This window comes from Mollisia scopiformis (assembly GCF_001500285.1).
Source record: "Mollisia scopiformis unplaced genomic scaffold LY89scaffold_25, whole genome shotgun sequence".
NCBI lineage: Eukaryota > Fungi > Ascomycota > Leotiomycetes > Helotiales > Mollisiaceae > Mollisia > Mollisia scopiformis.
The window spans coordinates 836,089-855,676 of NW_017263605.1; the positions used below are offsets into that span (position 1 = coordinate 836,089).

General features: G+C 47.6%; 8 protein-coding genes across 8 annotated transcripts; 4 read left to right on the forward strand and 4 right to left on the reverse strand.

The window, feature by feature from the left end:
* Positions 1-107: 107 nt before the first annotated feature.
* On the reverse strand, positions 108-1,582 carry LY89DRAFT_252186 (uncharacterized protein). Its single transcript, XM_018206209.1, has 4 exons — positions 1,545-1,582; positions 1,093-1,450; positions 843-1,029; positions 108-785 (listed from the first exon to the last, which is right to left on the reverse strand). The coding sequence occupies exons 2-4, from the start codon at positions 1,313-1,315 to the stop codon at positions 365-367; spliced, it is 831 nt and encodes a 276-aa protein (XP_018065273.1). The 5' UTR covers positions 1,316-1,450; positions 1,545-1,582; the 3' UTR covers positions 108-364.
* Positions 1,583-1,763: 181 nt separating this feature from the next.
* LY89DRAFT_689474 (uncharacterized protein) lies at positions 1,764-3,010 on the forward strand. The gene has a single exon (XM_018215914.1). It carries the CDS (start codon positions 1,947-1,949, stop codon positions 2,838-2,840), a length of 894 nt encoding a protein of 297 aa, XP_018065274.1. The 5' UTR covers positions 1,764-1,946; the 3' UTR covers positions 2,841-3,010.
* A 1,488-nt stretch (positions 3,011-4,498) lies between these two features.
* LY89DRAFT_595981 (Di-copper centre-containing protein) lies at positions 4,499-5,643 on the forward strand (the record flags this gene model as incomplete). Its single annotated transcript, XM_018209889.1, has 2 exons — positions 4,499-5,283; positions 5,337-5,643. The coding sequence occupies 2 exons, from the start codon at positions 4,499-4,501 to the stop codon at positions 5,641-5,643; spliced, it is 1,092 nt and encodes a 363-aa protein (XP_018065275.1).
* A 477-nt stretch (positions 5,644-6,120) lies between these two features.
* Positions 6,121-8,873, reverse strand: LY89DRAFT_655765 (uncharacterized protein). Its single transcript, XM_018212357.1, has 5 exons — positions 8,766-8,873; positions 8,228-8,716; positions 7,999-8,082; positions 7,054-7,932; positions 6,121-6,934 (listed from the first exon to the last, which is right to left on the reverse strand). Exons 1-5 carry the CDS (start codon positions 8,834-8,836, stop codon positions 6,172-6,174), a joined length of 2,286 nt encoding a protein of 761 aa, XP_018065276.1. The 5' UTR covers positions 8,837-8,873; the 3' UTR covers positions 6,121-6,171.
* Positions 8,874-9,975: 1,102 nt separating this feature from the next.
* On the forward strand, positions 9,976-11,513 carry LY89DRAFT_759898 (uncharacterized protein; the record flags this gene model as incomplete). The annotated part of the gene is made up of 2 exons (XM_018221484.1): positions 9,976-10,095; positions 10,147-11,513. Exons 1-2 carry the CDS (start codon positions 9,996-9,998, stop codon positions 11,511-11,513), a joined length of 1,467 nt encoding a protein of 488 aa, XP_018065277.1. The 5' UTR covers positions 9,976-9,995.
* Positions 11,514-11,847: 334 nt separating this feature from the next.
* On the reverse strand, positions 11,848-13,482 carry LY89DRAFT_655767 (aldehyde dehydrogenase; the record flags this gene model as incomplete). Its single annotated transcript, XM_018212358.1, has 2 exons — positions 12,874-13,482; positions 11,848-12,826 (listed from the first exon to the last, which is right to left on the reverse strand). The coding sequence occupies exons 1-2, from the start codon at positions 13,314-13,316 to the stop codon at positions 11,848-11,850; spliced, it is 1,422 nt and encodes a 473-aa protein (XP_018065278.1). The 5' UTR covers positions 13,317-13,482.
* Positions 13,483-14,256: 774 nt separating this feature from the next.
* On the forward strand, positions 14,257-15,108 carry LY89DRAFT_689476 (uncharacterized protein). The gene has a single exon (XM_018215915.1). The coding sequence runs from the start codon at positions 14,337-14,339 to the stop codon at positions 15,045-15,047; it is 711 nt and encodes a 236-aa protein (XP_018065279.1). The 5' UTR covers positions 14,257-14,336; the 3' UTR covers positions 15,048-15,108.
* Positions 15,109-15,155: 47 nt separating this feature from the next.
* On the reverse strand, positions 15,156-18,017 carry LY89DRAFT_252279 (OPT superfamily oligopeptide transporter). The gene is made up of 7 exons (XM_018206210.1): positions 17,651-18,017; positions 17,574-17,603; positions 17,258-17,525; positions 16,820-17,209; positions 16,225-16,772; positions 15,531-16,172; positions 15,156-15,477 (listed from the first exon to the last, which is right to left on the reverse strand). Exons 1-7 carry the CDS (start codon positions 17,893-17,895, stop codon positions 15,264-15,266), a joined length of 2,337 nt encoding a protein of 778 aa, XP_018065280.1. The 5' UTR covers positions 17,896-18,017; the 3' UTR covers positions 15,156-15,263.
* Between the last annotated feature and the right edge of the window lie 1,571 nt (positions 18,018-19,588).

Genomic DNA, 19,588 nt, shown 5'->3' on the forward strand with positions numbered 1-19,588 from the left:
CGGCAATGGTAGCATCGTTGCACATCGCTGCGAGCGCGCAAAACTAGCCAATCGCTGGCCAGCTACTGTAAAAAGCCATGACCGGCTATCTAGACTTTTCGACATTCATACGCGACTCAAATATGGTTTGGTTTTGTTGCTGAGGGTATATATTAACAAGCAAGCACAAAGAGGATGACAAAATTCAGTCGACTTAATTCCTTAGACAGAAATCCTATTTCGAGGGGAAAGCCAGCTAGCCATTAGCGTCGGGAGAGCTTGACATGGGTAAGTTAGTGTGCTGAGTTTAAATGCTACTAAAAATAACGATCTCGCAAACAAAGACGAAAGCATGTTTCGTCTGAAAAGTCTACGCCACCGCGGCCTACTCGTTACCCAACGGATCAGGTTTGGGCTCTTTCGGTTCTTTCATCTCCCGATCCGTCTCGACTCTCCACTCCCTCGCTAGCTCGCGACGTCCTGCCCGTGTATGTGTCCGTACATCCGCGCGGTGCACACTCGTCTCGTACATATGCAGCCAGAAGTTAGACTTGCAAGACCAAGCGCTCCAGTACTTGGGGCACGCAGGGTCCTTACAATACCATGCCCACCGACGGGCGCTGCACAGGTCAGCGTTATCCGCGTCGGTATCGCTGTTCGTCAGGTAGTCGAAGACGGATAAATCGGCGGGGGCGTCGACGATGTTGGCGGTGTCGAGTGGCTCCGTCGTGAGCATCGCTTGGTAGTTTGGGTCAGACGTGTTAAGTACGGTGCTCGATGGAGCTGGTATTGTGGATTCTGAAGTTCTGCAAACGGTTAGAAATGAGTATTAGGAAGAGCTGCGTGAATAAGGTGGCGCTGACCTGGTGTTCGGCCTCCTAGGCCAGTTGTACGCCGCAACAGCGGGTCCCGAAATCATCCCCAAAGCTTGTACAATCCCATTAATTGTAGCAACCCCATATCCTCCCATTCCTGCACTCTGCAAATATGCAAACACGCTACGTGCGCCGACATTTCCTAGTATCGACTGAAGCCAAACCGCGACAGAGCCTAATGCGATGTAACAAAATTTTAGTCTTGATCTTACTGCGAATTCCAACTATGATCACTCACCAGCAACAGGGCCTGAAGCCCCGAAACCCATCGTTGCGAGGAGAGGGCCGGTAAGGGCAGCAGGCGTAAAGAACAGAATGCCGTTAGCAATTAGCAAAGCGCTCTGTCCTGGGTTGGCGGCAATCCATCTGTGAACGTCGGCGGGGACATTTGTGATGCTGACTCGAAACACTCTACTCTGCGCAGTATCGCTGACGGGCTGTTGGATGACTTGTAGACTCATCGCATTAACTACTTATAATGTAGTAGTACTGTACAGTACTAGGATAAGAATGGAATACGGAAAGGCCAATTCTGGTGTTTGAGAGTGCAACCAAGAAGGTTAGACGTTGGCACTGATATAGTGTTCGCTCACTATCTGTCCAACCGCAGTTTATCCTCGCGTCAGCCATAAAGTCTTGGAACAGCCACAAGCTTGGTGAGCGATTACATAAGTAAAATTCACCACTCACCAGACTAGGAAGTGCGGGGTCGTTTTGCTCTCACTTACCTTATTCGTTAAACTCGGGACAAGTGAGAATCAGGCTATGCACGTCTTTGCCAACCATATGCTTTAAATACGACATTGAGTTACCGTCTGGCAGACAAACGGGGCGAGCCGCAGATTCCAATTGCAGGTGCCAAATCAGCATGGTACACATGGCCATGCCTGGTGCGCGAGTGTGAGGGTGGTTAAAAGATAGCAGTAAGGCTCTTTATAGGTATTTCCCTTTCACGAACGTGACCAGCATATCTTAGTCCGTGGTTTGATTTCCAACTCCCTTAAACCACTTTTTCCTCAAGCAATACCAACTTTTTTTTCTAGTTCTCAATCCAAATTGGTCCATAATCAGCCTTGTAGCTTTAGATCCACAATGGCGTCTTCCTTTCCCAGCATATCGCAAGCCTTAGCCTACTTCGAGAGCTCCGATCCGGCCAAGTTGGCTGCGGAGGAAAAGGCCCGTCAAGATGCACTCGCAGAGCGTCTGCGCATTTCAGCTTTCAGTGGCCCGCCGAACGTCTCGCCCTCGCCCCACGAAGCTGAAGTTTCACAGGCCTCACGTCCTAAAATCCCGCCCAGACCTGTAAGAAGGCGAGAGGCGAGAGAAACCCCATCCATTCCAGACACGATCCTCCCTCTCACTCCTCAAGACTCCACAATCACAGTCTCAAGTCGACATCGCGACCTTCCCACTTCAGAAGCCGAAGTCACAGCCCTCCGAAACGAGATCTCGGGTATTCAGGTTGAGGTTGAAGGCTTGAAAGAGCAGCTTGGGATCAGGAATGAGGAGTTTGAGGTTTTGAATAAAAGGCTAAGGGATACGGAGCGCAGGTATGAGGAGGCGATTGTAGATATGCGGAGGAGTAGGGAACAGAAGCAGGAGTTAGAGGATATAGTGGGAAGATTGAGGAGGGAGTTGGATGGGACTAGGAATGCGAGGGACGTGGCTCAGGCGCAATTGGCAACAAGGCAGAGGGAGTTGGTTAACGCGTGGGAGACGTTGAGAGTTAGTGAGGAGCGGAGAATTGAGGAGGCTAGGCGGGTGGAAGCTAGAGCTAGGGAGGACGAGATAAGGGCTGATACGAGTAGAAGAGTGGGGGACGAGGCGGCGAGGAGGATAACTGAGCAGAGGTTGATTGAGGAGGCTAGGAGAGATGGAAGGAAAGAGGGACGGAGAGAAAGGAGGAGGAGTAATGTAACATTCGTGGTGAATGAGAGGCCCAAGAGCACCGTGGCATGGTCTCTTTTCATGGGACGGACAAACTAGAACTTGAGCCGCGCGATTGCTACAGTAATATGTCTTTCTGAAATTCCAATACTTTACTGAATTTCGAAGGCTTCGTGTGAGCTGCAGGCTAGCACCCATGTGGGATGACAGAGGTTGTCGAGGCCAGTCCGCACGGCCTTGCGTCAGCCACAGTCTTGAACAGCCACTAGCCGTTGCAAGCTTAGCAAATGATTACATAATTGAAATTACAGCATTGCCAAATACTTACTTCAAGACTAAAATGCTTAAAGTGTTATGTTTTTACCCTCACTCTGTGTGAGGTCACGTGGATTGGTATAGTGAATAAAATGAGATAAAGCAATTATATTCGAAGTTAAGAATATTAACAAAGTTGAGCACGAAGCTTTTAACTACGAGGCGTAATCGGCCGTCATATAGAACCTCCCCAGATACGGAGTCGTTGGAGTACATGGAGTCGTATGGAGTACGCGACGACTCTAAATACTTCATCACGTGACCCGAAACCTGTCTAGCCCCGTGATTCGTGACAATTAATTTTTTTTATTCGTATAAAATTATTATTTCGTTATATTATTTTTTATAGTTTTTTTTATTATAAAATAACGCAAAATTTATTTAATTTCCTAATGTATATATTTAATAACGTCCTGAGTCAGCCACCGAACTAATATCTGGCGCCCATTGTGACGGCACTGTCACGACTCTCTCCTTACCCTGGTAAGGTCACGTGGGTTGGTATGGTGAATGAAGTAAGATAAGGCAATGATATTGTAGTTAGGAAAACTTAATCAAGTTGAGCACGAAGCTCCTACCTAATGGGTGACGACCCAGAGTTATATAGACAATAAGAAACTTGGATCATGGCTGGATCAGCGATCCCACGATCCAAGGGTACTGGATCTATTAGATCCAAATGATCCAATCACATAACCCCAAGGCCCACCGCCAATCGGGGAGCCTCGCCTGCTGAGCCTATAGTCCACTAGTCCCGTGATCGTGACAGGCACGTACGAGAAAGCACAATGAAGGCGTCGTAGACTGCTCTATTCGAAGATACTAAGCTAAGGAAAGGAGAAGAGAGTCTCCCGGAGGGAGACGAAGGCTATTTATACATGATACGGGCACTGGTGGACCTATTCCACGTGCGTAGCATGTGACGAGTGGTTCAACTCGTCACACCCATACCGCCGCCTGAGTGGCCCAGCCTCTAATTTGCTAGCCGAGGTTGTCAGGGGAAATAAGGGAAACTTTAGTCAGGGTACGGGAATCCCTAACCGAAGATCAACTCTAATTTGCCAATCGTTGCAACAGACCCCTGAATGGTGGAATAATCAGATGAAGATCCTCGTATTGCAAGATTTCTATGCCCCAACGGCCCGTTAGATCGCTGGCGAACCCGTGGCTGTGGGCGCAACGGCCCAAAGAGAGTTGTTTCTCACCAGAGCGAAGCCCCATGGGGTAAGATCCGGTGTCCTGATGACCTGGGATTGCTTGCAGAAGCCAATCCCAACGTCACCGCTATTGTCAGTGCTGCACTGCATCCCGTATCCTGAGCGGCACGCAGTCAAGCCCTCTAGGTCTGCGATGCTACCCTGCCCAAGTAGTGGTAGAAATAACAGCATGTACCCCACGATTCCAAGTCTCTCTTTTGTCTTTATCCATCCAATACTCACGCTATGCAGTCACTCGTTTTCCTGCTTGCTCTGTCGGTGGCATCTGCCTCCCTGATACCAAGGACAAGTCCGAACCTACCCTCCTCGGCGTTCCCAAAATTCCATACCCTCTCACAATCTGATGCAGAGGCTGGAAAGGACCTACCCGAGGGCTTCAATACATCAGCCCCGCACACCAATGCTCTGAATGCGGCAGCTACAGTAGTGACCGCCGCAGAGGCAGCCTGCAGTGCGAGCCCCAACATGCGGTTTGAATGGCGCCAATATTCAGGTTCAGACCGACTCGCATTCATCGCTGGTATCAAATGCCTCATGAACAAACCCCCTTCTGGAAACTTCCCGCCGTCAACGAGTCGATACGAAGATTTTGTCCGCCTCCATCAATTAGATATGCCCAATGTCCATGGCAACCCCAAGTTCTTGGCCTGGCACAGATACTACCTCTGGACGTTCGAGCAAGTTATGCGAGACGAGTGCGGCTTTGATCGGGCTTGGCCATGGTGGGATGAGACGTTGGATGCTGGCAAGTTCGCGCAGTCGGATATGTTTACCAACACGGCATACTTTGGTCATCTACCGCCGCCAGATGCGAATGGGAACGGATATTGTATCGAGAGTGGTGCCTTCGCAGGCCTGACTTGCCACATTGGACCCGGATCGAGCAATACACCTCACTGTCTTTCACGCGCTGTCGACGAAACCCAGACGGCGCAGTGCAATACTGGTTTTGTCAACTACTGCAACTCGCGGACCTCGTACTCGGATATGGAGAGCTGTGCTGAGGGAGGGTAAGTCTGATTATAGCTGAGAAGAAGAAGACTCACACTAACATCCCGAATAGTCCTCATGCGTATGGACACGACGGTATTGGAGCTGTCATGTCAGATGTTTCAGCAAGTCCTAGCGATCCCATCTTCTGGATGCACCACTCTTTCGTCGACCATGGGTTCCGCATCTGGCAGAACGCTGATGTTGCAGATCGCACGACAAGTATCAATGGTAATGACCATAACGGCAATCCTTTGACGATGGATACAATGGTGTCTGTGGGCGGAATTCGTCCTGATGTTAGGATTGGTGATATTATGAATACTTTAGGTGGAGTGTCGATTGGTGGAGTACCGTTCTGCTACCGCTATACTTATTAAGTGAGCAAGTCAAATGTCCTGGTATATGTTGGTGCCTCTCAAGCTCTCTGCCTGAGGCTTGACGGACACATTATTTGATAATCATAATTGGACAACATGTAAATATGCCCAAGGAGTTCTTGTCACGAAGCAAGCATTCACATCAATCTGTCCTTGAAACAGAATGAGACTGCAAAAATTTCTGTTCAATGCAGTGTATTCTATGCTGAAATTTCCGAATAGCCTTTGAAGAGTGCCCGAAACTAGAATAGTAGGAGGGGACACGATGAAGAGACCGCTATTGCGATATGAAATTTTTTTTATTAAACTTTTTGTTTCATATTAAATTAAAACGGTACGTAATATATACAAAGTTATTAAAATCGTAGAATTATATTTATTTTACTCGCATTTTAATTTTAAGCAAATAAAAAACGAAGCTCTTTTTCTAATTTTAAATTTCACGTGGCAAAGTAATTGTACTTTTGATTCTTGTTTATAAGTCTACCAATCTTGCGACCAGATTGACAATTTGATACGATAAAGTATTTAAGTACAAATTTCGCCTTCGTAAGGTAGCCGAACGTCTTTACTTCCAAAGCCACAATGACTTGTACCATCCTCATTCACACCAACTACACCCCACTGAACGGGACCTAACTCGGCATTTTTGTCGTCAGGTTGAGCATGACATGCCGCAGATATGACCAAGCTACAGCCACCAAGCAGCGGTAGGCCTGGAGAGTAACGCATGAAAACGCCCATGCTCACACAAGTAAAGTAGAGCACTCCGCCAAGAATAATAGAAAGCATCAACGCTCCTGAGGTCCAGCCGAGTTGAGTAAATCCATAATCTGGCAGCTGCTCGCCGTCCTGGAAGAGTGCCATTCTTACTAAGAAGATACTCTGTGAGATTGCCCAGTGAAGAGTTATCATGACGGCAAGCAGAGGAATAGAGTATCGATACGGGAGCTGAAGCCAGTAGGTCGAGCGTTGCTGTCCTCTTGGCGACGACAGACGAAGTGGCTTTCTCTTGAAGGCGAAAGACGCCCACTCCGCGTTTGCAAGCATTGCCGTCATGATTGCGTTTAGCTGGAAGTATGCGATTGACACCAGGAGCTGTGGTGCGTTTGCAATGAGAACTATTTTGATAACTGATGGTGACTGCTCATCTGATATGGATACGACTTGTCCAATTGACACTGAGTTTCCAGCTCCAAATTGATTTAGCCCGGTGTTATAGCTTTGAGATGTGTTGTTGTAAACTCCAAGGGCAAGGAGGTAAATTGATACCCCCAAAGTAAGACTGACTCTATACGCAACGTGGGTCAGCGACATATCTCGGATCCACACAGTGCAATTCGGGAGTGAAAGACCTAGTTAGCATCTGGGGGAAGTTGTTTGTGGAAAGTGTATCAAGAGGATACTCACAATATTGTTAAGAAACTCCAGCGTTTCCAACTGACACTTCGGAACCATCGATTGCGCTGCCTCTTCCACCTATTTGACTCGTTTGTGCCCTCTAATCGAATATACGACCCACTTTGAACATCTTTCTTGGATAAAAGACACCTTCCCGAGGTGGTGTCGTCTTTGCTTGCGACAAACGAAGCTATTGCATCGCCAATAGTGATAAGAGGCCTATGCTGGATTCGGAATATGGTAGCCAACATACATGTGACTTTGAGCAGATTGCTAACCACAACAACTATCAAGATGGTAGTGCTGAACTGAACTGAGCATCGCATTGGCTGCTCGTCAGCCAGACAATATGATATAGGGAAGCCGTTGATAGTCCAGGGTAATATGCCGCTTTCCAAGGACTTTAGATTGCAGCCCGCGATTTCAGCAACACCGAAGGTATCAAGATCGAGGGAATCTCTGCAGACCCATAATAGCCCAAGGGTGATATCTTGCTGCGTATCGGCGTTGTATGCCTCGATCATATTGGTGTCGTTGAAAACGGATGTGAAGTTTTGAGTAGAAGTCGTAAAGTTGCTTGCCCAGAGAATATTTTGAGATGAGGATCCGAACGCAAATATAACATCGCTTGGGATATTCTCATCGGATGAGACTGCAACGACGGAACCACCGCTAGTGAGGTAAGACGCCCCGGAAAACTCCACCTGCGCAGCGGAATATTGTTTTATGCAATCGCTATTCGAGATGTTCTTGAAATTTGTAAAATCAACTTGATCGCCGCTATCGGGTTCGACAAATTGTCGATTCCCTGAAGCTATAAAAGAAGAAGACACGACAGCTGTGGTATAGAGATTACCACCCGAGGTTTCAAATGCGACAGAGTTATATCTTGTGCGCTAGTCAACACCAAAGAAAACGCAGCAAAGCTGCAAATATGTAGGAGGGGTTTCATACAGCAAATGAATGGGAAGACTGCTAAGCACCAGGATCCACCACAGTACAATTCTGTCCCAGCTCATAAAACGCATATTTCGTACACTGGACATTGACATCTTCGAGTCAGTATACTTCTTTTGGACATCAAGAGGAGCTCGGGAGTTGCTCGGCTCCATTGGGGTCTCACAGCGAGCGGAACTCATGACACGACCTAGAAAGGAATTCAAGCTCCGAAGGAGTCACATACCTGGAAACTCCGACGTCTGCCCAAGATCCTCGTTGGTGAGCTCTGTCGATCTCACTTCGAGTACACGAACTCAATCGTTGCATGTAGTAATTCGAAGCCGCAAGGAGGATTGTTGCGAGTATGTTGATTACATAATGTATTCCTTGAGACAAGCGGGAGGCACCGTCGCAGGACGAAGTTTCTATGGCTGGGTAGCCATCTGGTCCTTTCTCCCTCAAACCGAACGCAACCACGAATAGGAGAACAAAATTCAGCAGCAGAATGACTGAGGCTGCGACTGCCTGCCAAACATGTCCAGATAACGTTTTCGTTCTTGGCGATCCGGCTTGAGCTTCACGTGGATAGTCGGTCTCGGTCTGTTCAATCTGTGTATAAGTTTCTCCAAGGGGATCCCAAGTTGTACTGCTACTCTTGCTGATACTATTCTTTCTTAAGGACCTTGTTTCGGTATCATCCAGTGATAATTGTCGGGCAGGGAGGTCTGCAAGGCTGGATCTTGTCAATGCTAACTTACGCGAACAAGTTAGGTAATACTTACACGTAGCCTGGAGATTCTCCCCAGATCTCGTCCGAGAACGTGGAGTTCAAGTGATCTCGATACGTTTCCATCGTGAGCGTGATACGTGAAGAGAGTCTCCAAAGCTTGGCAGCGACATTTATGGGTGATTGTCAAACAGCCGCCATGCTGTGCCTTGCTGCGCCGCATAAGGCGGAGCCCCCTCGCTTTCGCAAGATCGATCGTGCTGACATCATCTTCACCCCTTGTAACTTACCTCTGAACCAACCACATCCATTTTGTCGTCTAAACCCCATGTCCTAGAACAAACCTCAAAATAAGTTTTAACGAACTGCCGGTCTCGCGATCGCATTTCTACACAGCCTCATAATTTTGATTTCATATGTGAACAACAACAACTTTGAAACTTTCATGTTTGTACAGATACTGCAGAAACAAATGTGATCTTAAAATTTTCTGACACATAGAAACAGGCTCGCTTAAGCTGCAGCACCAGGAGTGGCTTCATAGCTAAGCAAGCTAACGTTAGGAATGCCGAATTGGCAAAGAGCTCGACGGGCCATGCATCCTGTTATATGAAGCAAGCACGAGAGCTTGAGTGAGGAAGGATGTCACTTGATACCTTTTGGGCAATAGCAAATCGTTTGCGGTATCTGACTTTATGATGGTGCCCGAGTGGGTTTTTAAAGTAATGAATATAAAGGCTAATTTGTTGAACATGCTAGTCTTAGTATTTAGAAAGTTGATACAGCTAGTTTCAAACAATGAGTCGTCGAAGATGGGTAGTTTCGTAAAGATACAAGAATCTAAGCAGACGGGGAAAACGGGTGCATCCGGCTGTTATATATAGCTGAAGACTCATCTTTTGTTAGACGAGCTCGTCGATATCAATTTTAATAGCTTGAACGCGATTAAGAAAATGACGAATGGGTTTAGCGCTTCGAATTGGGCCCAAGAATGGCATAGCGTCACTAGACAACTTGCATATCAAGTCGCAACTTCTCGTTTCTTTGACCTTCTCCTTCTTCCTTCGACAACAAGTTGAGCCTTCCTGAGCATTCTACTTCATTCTTGCATTTCTTCTGCCTTCGACTACGAGTAAGCCAATCATTCAATCATCACATCCAAGTCATACCGTTCGACTCTGTCGCAATAGCTCGCCCAAAGTACACGCCGGCAGAGGCCCGAAAGATGGTACGAGACCAACTTCTTTAGTCAAAGCCGTTGCATTACAACTATGAGAAGGGAGCAATGCTCACCGACGCTGAGGATGTTGACGAGGTCGAGGAAGCCGAAGGCGTCAAAGTCAAAAACGAATCCTTGATCTGCAAGCTCTTTAATCTCCCACGAGGTTAGCAACATGCGCAAATCATTGGACCCAGATACTAACATACTATATTAGAGATCAGAGATAAGATCCTTCGCCATCTCCTCTATCGCCCTATTGCCATCCTGCCAGGTCCAGTTCGCGTGAAATGCAGCATCGGTTTCCGCCATAGCCCTGTAGTAGCAATCTACAGTTACCAGTGGGACGACAGGCGGCAGCGTGGCCACGACCCATTTGGTCTTCCTACATATGATGGGAGCCTGCAAGGCGTGCAGTTCGCTTGGCGCAGCAAGCCTACGAAGGAACAACTTGATCTCATCAACTCTAGCGCTATTGTCACGAATAGATTGAACAGCGACGAGAGACTTGACATGACGACCTTCGATGAAGAGCTCGGTGCTGACGTATTACATTACGTCCTTCGTCGTGGCAACAATCCGATTCGAATCATCAACCGAGCCGTGATCCGTACCTGTGGTCTTCAGCCACAAATTCTTCATACATGCAAGCAACTTTACACGGAAGGCTGCCAGATTCTATACAGCGAGAACACCTTCGTCTTCGACACCAGAGGACAATCCCCTTATACCCACCACTGCGGTGTCCACGGCCATGATGCATTCGACAAGGCTGCATGGCAGATCCCAAGTCTTCCTAACAATGGCCGCCCGCAATCTCCATACCACATGAACAACGCTCTCGACTACATGTTCGAGAAGGAGAAGTTCCATCAACCCTTCATGCAGCGTGATCCTATGTCGACCTTCTTCCGAGCCATTGGTCGGAACAACGCCTCGATGTTAACATCTGTCAAGCTGGAGGGTTACATGCGAACCGCCGAAACCAACCCCCAATATCAAACCGAGCGCCCTATCTCGTTTGCGAGGATTCTCCCTATCCACGCTACGATCCTTAGGAACATCTGTCCCAATCTCCGCAAGTTGACTATCCATCAAGGAGCCAATGACGAATTGTGGGAGGATGATGTTGACGGAGCACTTGGACTGAGCAACGAAGAGCGAGTCGATATCGCAATCGAGGGGGTCGTCAACGCACTTCCTCATCTGCAGGAGTTAGAACTGGGAAGCTATCACTTCACTCCATCCGAAGCAAATGTTAAAGTCCAGTGGGGTAAGGCCTTGAGATGGGAAGGATTGGTAGAGGAGAGAGTTCGGAACAGTGTTCGCTTGGCTCGTGAGAAGGAGGAGAGAGCTGTTCTGGACCAGTATATGTGGAAGGAGGATAAGAAGGGAGGTCGCAAGAATCGGAAGGCTACTGGAGGTGGTCAGCGAGCAGGACCCAGTGCATTCGCATCTTTGATTGATGACGCGCTTGCAGCAGCTTCTTCTTCCAGTGGCGATCAGGGTGGACATCGACCATCCTTCCGCATGGGAACGAAGAATCGGCAAGGTGGTGGGAAGTCGACGGATGCCGAGAACTGAAATTGTCTAGACGGATGACCAACTAGGTCTAGCAAAATAAACTCTTCTTTAAAGGCCATTCGGAAATTTCAGCATAGAATATACGGCACTAAATAGAAACTTTTGTAGTCTCATTCTAGCTCAAGGACAGATTGACTAAAAAAAGCCTCTCGTTTGCCCAAAACCAAAATACGATTTTTATAATTTCAATAGTAAGTTTATATATATTACGTGCCGTTTTAATTTAATGCCAAAAAAAATTTAATGAAAAAATAGAAAAAAAAAAGGTCTTACAATAGCGGTCCCTTCGTCGTGTCCCTTCCTACTATTCTAGTTTTGGGCACTATCGCTGTGTTTAATTCTTATAAGTGATTGTCTTCGTCTTCACCCATTCTTCCATACCAGGAGCGCCAAACCTCCCCCACCCACTAGACTTCACTCCCCCATGAGGCAGCGCTGGCTCATCGTGAACAGACATTGAATTGATGTGTACCGCCCCGCTCTCTATTTTCTTGGCAATTTTTAGCCCCCTTGCCAAATCTTTGGTATAGATTGAAGAGCTGAGACCGTATTCCGTGTCATTTGCAATCTTGATAGCTTCCTGTTCGTTCTCCACCTCAATGAAAGAGACAGTCGGGCCGAAGGATTCTGCGTAGTACAAATCCATGCTCTTCTTGACCCCTTTTACTACAACAGGGCGCATTCTCTCCGGAGCTGCCTCTTCAGCATTGATGTCTCCAAAAATCATATTAGCGCCCTTCTCCTTCGCATCTTTCAAGAGTTTCTTATTCTTTACGACACCGGCCGAGCTCACGTTGACCAATGCATCTCCACCACTCGGAAACATCATCTCGATAGCAGAAACCAACTCCTCTGCAAATTTCTCACTTACGCTCTCCTGCACGAGGATCCTCTCAGTTGACATGCAAATTTGTCCAGTGTGCATGAAAGCACCAAGTGCACACCCTTGAGCGGCAAGGGAGAGATCAGCATCATCGAGAACAATAGCTGGGGCCTTTCCTCCTAGCTCCATCAAGACAGGCTTCAAGTTCTCCCCAGCCGTCTTGGCAATGATCCGTCCGACTGCTGTGCTACCTGTAAAATTGATTTTCTTGATTGCAGGATGCTCAATCGAAGTTTTCGTCACAGCTGCCGCATCCTCAGGGTGAGATTGAATGATGTTCAAAACTCCGTCTGGAAGACCTGCTTCCTTGAACACAGTTCCCACCACTCCCAAGGAGCGAGGAGCAATCTCGGACGCTTTGAGTACAACAGTATTGCCAGCAGCGATAGCGAAAGAAACTGATCTGAATCCAAGAATGAAAGTAGCGTTCCTAGATTCATCAGCTTCCTTCACCGTGTTTCACGAATGAGAGCATACCAAGGGGCAATCGCCAAAATCGCGCCAAATGGCTCTTTCAGGACCATCGCACTCCTAGTCGGATCGCTCAAACACGGCACCGTCCCATGCAACAGCGAAATCTTCCCAGCGACTTCCCTCAATCCACTCACAGCAGTTGGAACATCGAATCCACTAGCATAAAACGTCGTAGCACCAGCTTCTTCTTCTTCCCACTTCCCTACTTCTTCGGTTCTTCGCTCTAGGATATCAGCTGCTTTCAAGAAGATGTTCCGCTTCTGATCGAAAGGCAATTCGGCCCAGGCAGGAAATGCGGCTTCCGCTGCTTCGACAGCTTGGATGGTCTCTGTGACGCCAGCGGACGAGGCTTTGTGGATCACTTGTCCTGTGGAAGGGTTGGTAACGTCGATGGTTTTGGACGTGAAGACGTCTTTACCATTGATTTGAAGGGGCACGGTAAGCATTTTGTCTAGGGATATGAGCTGTACGAGCAGAATTTTGAGGCAATGGCGGGAGTGAAAAGAAGTAGAATCAATGGAGCTGGAGCTGGAGGTGGAAATAAAGTTCAATATTGGGGTCGTACCAAGCTTTTCCCCGCAAGATGCTCGAGTAGTGAATATTAGGCTGTCGACTCGGCACTTTCTGCAGGTTTGCGCTGTTGTGAAATATTAGCCGTTGGGCTTCTTGTTTCTCTAGGGCATAGATAACGCTTCTATCGCGAGGGGGGGTTTTGATTGGCGATCGTCGTGATGGTGGGGATACTAGCGATGTGTAGCAGCGCAATAGTTCTGCTTTTGGGAAACTTTCTAATGAATGCAAAGTACAACGTCGCAAAAATTCCACGTTTGATAAGTTTGCGAAGGAAGCGTGCAAGTGTTGCTCTAATTCTCGTGCTCACTCAAAGGATAAATGCGGGCGAGTATCTGAAGCATTCACTTGATCGTATTGCGTCTATTAAAATCTTGGTCTTAATGTCCATTCACGGCCACCATCTTTACTTCTCCAACCAGCAGCTGCACGTGAGCAGTCCTCCTTTTGCTCATGCTCGGCTCGGGCCAGCTCAACGTCGGCTCAGGCCTCTGCACCCATAATTTAGCGACATGCTGCCAGCAAACACTAACCTAAATGTTGGCTTCTTAGGGAACGGGCCTGAAAAAGCCGCCCCCAATCTAATGGTCTTAAATCTGTGACTACTTTCGTACTGAACATATTACTCGCCAACACGGAGAAAATATTCCTCCTTCTTTACGTTACTTTGCATGCTGTATGTGTTGGAAACTGGTTATTTCGCCAAGAGATTTTGCCAGCCTCGCAGCAACATGACGTACTTGTTGCGTTTCAATTTGTGTATAAATCGACAATACTCATCAAGTCTCCACTCTCCCTCATAATTACCTGAGTTACCGTTCAATTTGTTTAAAAAATCTACTTGTGCCCCATTGCAAGTACATCTTTCAAAATAGCTCCAAGACACCTCCGCAGCCATGCCAAAGTATACCGTCTTCTTGATTGTCGCGGATCGAAGTGCCAATCGATCCGAAGAAGAGAAAAAGAAGCAATCCGATGATGTGAAGAAAGATCCGTCCTTCAACAAATTCATGAAGGAGTTCCTGGATTGGATAGGGGAAGAGACGAACGCCAAGCGTCTCAAGAGCGCAGACGTCCTAGAAGAGTCTACCGAGCAGACCAGTATCCGGGTCAATTTTCATAGCGACGAGACACCAGCTGCAGAAGCAGAGAAGGATGATGACACCAAATTCATGCCTCCAACCAAATCATTGACGACACGCGGACATCTGGAGTGTGTAAGCGCCAACATTCTGGGCTACTATACCGCTGAGTTCCCGACGATCAATGATGCAGCTACGTGGGCACAGTCCTGCCCCATTGCTTTCGATGGCTTTGCGTTGGAGATCAGGCAGCTGACGGACACGGATAAAACTATTAGTGAGGCGACGCCGGAAGTGAAAGAGTGGGCTGGAGACCAGATTGTGTCGGCGCGCAAGCAGCTAGTTGAGGAGGGGAAGTTGAAGAAGGAGGAGGATGAGACGCTGTGGGTTAAAGTGGAGGATAGTGAGGAAATTAAGGAGGTTGTTACTGAAGCTGAGAAGAGGCTGGCTGAGAAAGGAGACGATGAAAAAGGGGAGGCGGAGAAGGTGGACGCGGTGGCGGAAAAGGAGAAGGAAAAGGATTAAGAATCGTTACGAAATTATGAGACAGACTTGCATCACGGATTCTTTTGCTTTGATGAAGTGGTTTCTTTCCTTGATATATCTGAAGATTGACGCGAATTATATATCGACACTTCCTAGTTCAGTAGAATCGCATCCTCAAAACAAAAGTCTCTTGACGAACTTCCGAGTCACAATGACTCCTCACACCACACTAAACGAATACTCATAACAGCGTACCTACTGAGCTCCACTGGGCAGTGTAGCAGGTGGGAAGCAACGATCAATTGCATTAGGGTTGTTACCCCACCAAACTGGGAAAGCAGCGTTCGGCAAGTTGATACCGAACACCATAACCGTCTGCATCAGCTGGGTACCGCAATCAAGCCCAACCCCAAGAAGGTAGTTGTATTTTCTGAACCAAACTGGGTGGTAGCGATAGACGTATCCCATACTGAAAATGGCATTAGTAATGTGGTCACGCTACCATAGGGAGCGGAGACTTACAAGAACGCACTGAACGCGGAACTCGTCAAAAGGTTCGCGGTCTGATAAACCGGGAACCAGACTCCTCCAGCAAAGATCAACACAGGATTGAACCTCTCCTCCAATTTCCAATGTGGCTTTTTCCTATGCACTAACCATACAGCTAGAACACAAGCCGGACCAACAAGGAAAGCGTAGTACAGCCACGAATACTGTGAGCCCGGACCGAAGAAGACTTTTGGACCAAGAACACCCCAGAGCACAGACTGCGAGTAAAAGTTCTTAGTCTTCAGGGCATTCCAAGCAGAAGAAGCGACTTCGCCCGTCAACTTTGGACCCTCGTTGTCGATGATCCAGCGCATCATCCCATAATTGATGAACGGTCCCAGAAGCGTTCCGTATACTTGACCAATGAACATTTCCGTCTCGGGTATCTTCATGTAGAAACCGAACTTGTAGTCTGAGATCAAGTTGAGGTTCTGTTCGAGGATTTGACGACCGTAGACCATGCAGGTGAGGACGGCGAGCGGTTTGCCTGGGAACATTGCGCCTGCAAGGACTTCGCTTAGGAAGGCCATTCCTACTTGCATGTTGGCAATTCCCCAGAGGATGCCGTTGGGGAAGGTGAAGATGCAAGAAGTCACAGAGATGATGATAAAGCCCCTAAAATTGACATTAGTTGCGTCGAAGCGAATACGTGAAATAGCGCACTCACCACCATGGAAGCTGCATGCCTGCTCCATACAATTGACCAATTGATAGTGCAGCACATATAGCAAGAAGAGCACCATACCACCAGTGAGGGACACGCTTGAACTTGTCCATCATTAGAAGATAGGGATCGTCGTGCGTGTCTCGCTTGTTGAACCACCCCTCCTTCATACCTTGCCAAGCTTGGGGGCCGTAGTACAGACAAGCGTACAGCATGGCCCCAGTCGAAGCAGCAAAACCACAAAAGAAGTACATAGCGTACGAAATGGACCATTGAGGTCGAGAATACGCATCCATGGCAGCTTGATTCAATGTATGGTCAGCGTAGAGAATTCTAGAGATGTTATACGTTGCGCCAGTGTCATCGAAGGTACCAGACGACATTGGAGGATAGGTTTTGGCGCCCAGGGTGTTGGTGAAGTACATGAGTGGATAGATAAACCAGCAAAGAGCCATTGCTCCTAAGAATTGATTGGCGTTTGCCCAAAGTGGTGTATAGAGTGGGGACCAGAAGGAGATATAATTCCAGTCTAAGCTGATGTCAAGTAGTCCCTGAACATTTATCAGTAGGTTCTCTTCGTCAGAGATGAGTGACTTACAAATCCAGAGTATCCAGAACCGAGGATGTATGCGATCCAGTTACCGTGACCAAAGTAACAAAGCAATGGAAGTGAGCTCAACATGGGGAAGATGAGTTGAGGGAACCATTCCCAGATGAAAGCTGCCACGGCAACATAAGAGAAGAACTTGAGAGACTTCTTCGTCACAGATGGGTTCTTGTGCATGGCATTGAACAACGCAACGTTGGGTAGAATGCCCGGATAATAGATCTTTGGGGGTCGCACGAGGATATCGCGGAAGAGTCCTGCAAAGCCATATCCAATCATTTGTGTGGTGATCAAGAACAAGATACCCCATCCTGCATTAATTTCCTTGCCGTAGTAGAGTTCCATTGCGGACAACGGGCCGAGGCCATATGCCGTATAACACTATGGCTATTAGCAGAGTGTTCTTTTCAACGAAACATTGCCACTTACAGAACCCCAGTATGCAACAATGATAAGTGCGTGTTCCTTCGCGTTCCAAGGTCCGGGATTGAACGACCACTTGTAGCCGAAGGTTGAGAAAGTGCGTTTCGGCAAATGATTTGCCATAAAGGATCCCATACCCCAAGCCATCAATTGGATTGCATAGCTGGTGAGGTACATGTAATATGGCTTAAAGTAATAGAAGGACGAAATACCGCATCCAACGATCACCCAAAAGGTAGATAAGACCCAGAATCGAAATGTGAGGATTGGCTCCCTTTCTACTGTCAGTACGTTCATTCATCTGCTCCTTGTGATTACCTACGTGGGATCATTATGCAGATCAACGGTCTTGCTATCAGCAAATGTTAGCGACATTGGCAGCTGGAAGGGAGTGCGTACGCCACAAGAGGAATTGGGTAGTCCTTAAGGCGAGGGTCGATGAATTCGTCGTTATCATCAGGAACAAATATCTTATCAGTCGAGAGGTTGTCGAAATCTGGATCGACCGCTTCAATCTCAACATCATGTCCTTTCTTCTCAGAAGATTGATGTCCTGCTTTCTTCACGGAGAACGGATGAGGCAGGGCATCAGTCGATTCCGAGGAACCAATTTCCTCTGTCATAGGGGACGAGGTTTTCTCCATCGTACGATGTTGTCAATCAAGAGCTTTCGGCAGACTGGAATAAAACACCTCTGGACGGATTTTGGTGTGGTATATAAGGTCACCACACAAACCATGTCTGCAGACTTAAAGCATATCACAGAAGCGTCTCTATCACCAAGTATAACCGGCGATAACAGCCAGATGATCCTCGGTAGCATCTTATCAAAGTATGTTCCCACATTGGGATTTCCGTGCATTGCGACCTGATCTCGTCCCCGTCTTCCATGCCACCATTATTGACTAGTACGCGATCGTCGTACTTGCCAGATAAGACCAAACCTCGTACAACAGGACTGCTGTTCTTTCAGATTGCGGAGCTTCCTATTTCAGGAGAGAACAAGAACCCCGCTATCTTCTCCATCTTAGCAGAATCTTGGCCGAGCTCCAAAAGCGCAAATCGTCCACACCATTCGTGGCTTATCGTTTATCTGAACTTGAGGATATTCCCTTGTGAGCAAGGATCGCGGGAATTCGAACATCTAGGTGCAATCTAGAAGCGCTTGAACATGCAACTATGCACAGATCGGATCTATACCCGGAGACGATAAGAAATCATCTTCCTGCAGTAGAACCAACAGTTGGCGATATGAACTCCATACACGATATTCAATGGAAATGCCCTCGAGATGTACAAAACAGGAAGGTGTCGTTTGCATAGAACTTTCTCATTGACCGATCCCAAACAATCCACCTCGGTTGTGGACACTGCAATTGCGCGTACTGGCCGATTGACGAATCATGCCCTGGCGCCAAGGTAATGGGATTACCATAATGGGAAATGTAACCTTACGAGGACAGTGTGATAACGCCGCGATAAGACATTGTAGGGCCACGAAGAAGTTCCAAGAAGGAGGAGATACAATATCCAGACAATAAAGTCAGAAAGAAGCGATCAAGAAAGGGGGGAGAACGAAATGGTTATATGGTCGTAAGTGAGTCACGTGGAAGAGGTTCAACTGCTTCTTATTGGCTGAGAAGGAGAGATTTCCTTCCGTGCTGACCGCGCACTAAAGTTCCAGCAGCAAGGCGACCAGTAACGGTGCGCTTCCTGACCAAAAGTCTGGAACAACGCCCCAGCAACATGATCAGCCTTATCGTGATTCCTGGTCAGGCCCAACAGCTGTAGGATCTGGGAATCCAGGTTAGGTACCATGTCCATAGACGCGCAAAGCAGTCCCATAGGAACAATGTCCCAAGCAGACATCCCAACTACATGGACAAGGCCCAAGCGAGAGCGTCCATTGCTCGATCCTCAACCATGTGCAACCACATAAGGAAGGAGGAAGCCCGGAAAGCGGCAAAGGATGAGCGTTGATTCGTCCAAGGTTGACATCTTCTACTCTGTGCAACCGGATGAGCTGAACTTCAAAAATGTTTTGGCAGGTCCTCTTTTAGGAGGACTTTCGATATGGGAAACCATCATGATCGGCCGTGTTATTTGAGGGAAGTTTGGCGACTTGTACAAGAAGTTGGCCGATCTAAGCTATCTCGATACATAGCCTGATCATGTCTAATTCCATTTTCTCGCACAAAACGAACTTCATACAAGAAGTTTTTCACCGTTTGGAAGGAAGGTTGTATTCTGAGTACATCTCGCGACCGAGCTAGAGTTACTCATGCATTGCATCTGAAAAGTTGGTTAGAGCAAGAAGATCGATTAGCGAAACTACTT

Bases quoted from the DNA above. Each gene is read 5' to 3' on its own strand.
- LY89DRAFT_252186 (XM_018206209.1), bottom strand. From the start codon at position 1,315: ATGAGTCTACAAGTCATCCAACAGCCCGTCAGCGATACTGCGCAGAGT. The intron at 1,030-1,092 runs GTGAGTGATCAT...ACATCGCATTAG, and splicing joins GGCTTCAGGCCCTGTTGCTG to GCTCTGTCGCGGTTTGGCTT. The intron at 786-842 runs GTCAGCGCCACC...AACCGTTTGCAG, and splicing joins CCTAGGAGGCCGAACACCAG to AACTTCAGAATCCACAATAC.
- LY89DRAFT_689474 (XM_018215914.1), top strand. From the start codon at position 1,947: ATGGCGTCTTCCTTTCCCAGCATATCGCAAGCCTTAGCCTACTTCGAG.
- LY89DRAFT_655765 (XM_018212357.1), bottom strand. From the start codon at position 8,836: ATGGAAACGTATCGAGATCACTTGAACTCCACGTTCTCGGACGAGATC. The intron at 7,933-7,998 runs GTATGAAACCCC...CTAGCGCACAAG, and splicing joins AGTCTTCCCATTCATTTGCT to ATATAACTCTGTCGCATTTG. The intron at 6,935-7,053 runs GTGAGTATCCTC...CGTTGCGTATAG, and splicing joins TGGAGTTTCTTAACAATATT to AGTCAGTCTTACTTTGGGGG.
- LY89DRAFT_689476 (XM_018215915.1), top strand. From the start codon at position 14,337: ATGCCAAAGTATACCGTCTTCTTGATTGTCGCGGATCGAAGTGCCAAT.
- LY89DRAFT_252279 (XM_018206210.1), bottom strand. From the start codon at position 17,895: ATGGAGAAAACCTCGTCCCCTATGACAGAGGAAATTGGTTCCTCGGAA. The intron at 17,526-17,573 runs GTAGGTAATCAC...GACAGTAGAAAG, and splicing joins GATCTGCATAATGATCCCAC to GGAGCCAATCCTCACATTTC. The intron at 16,773-16,819 runs GTAAGTCACTCA...ATAAATGTTCAG, and splicing joins GTTCTGGATACTCTGGATTT to GGACTACTTGACATCAGCTT.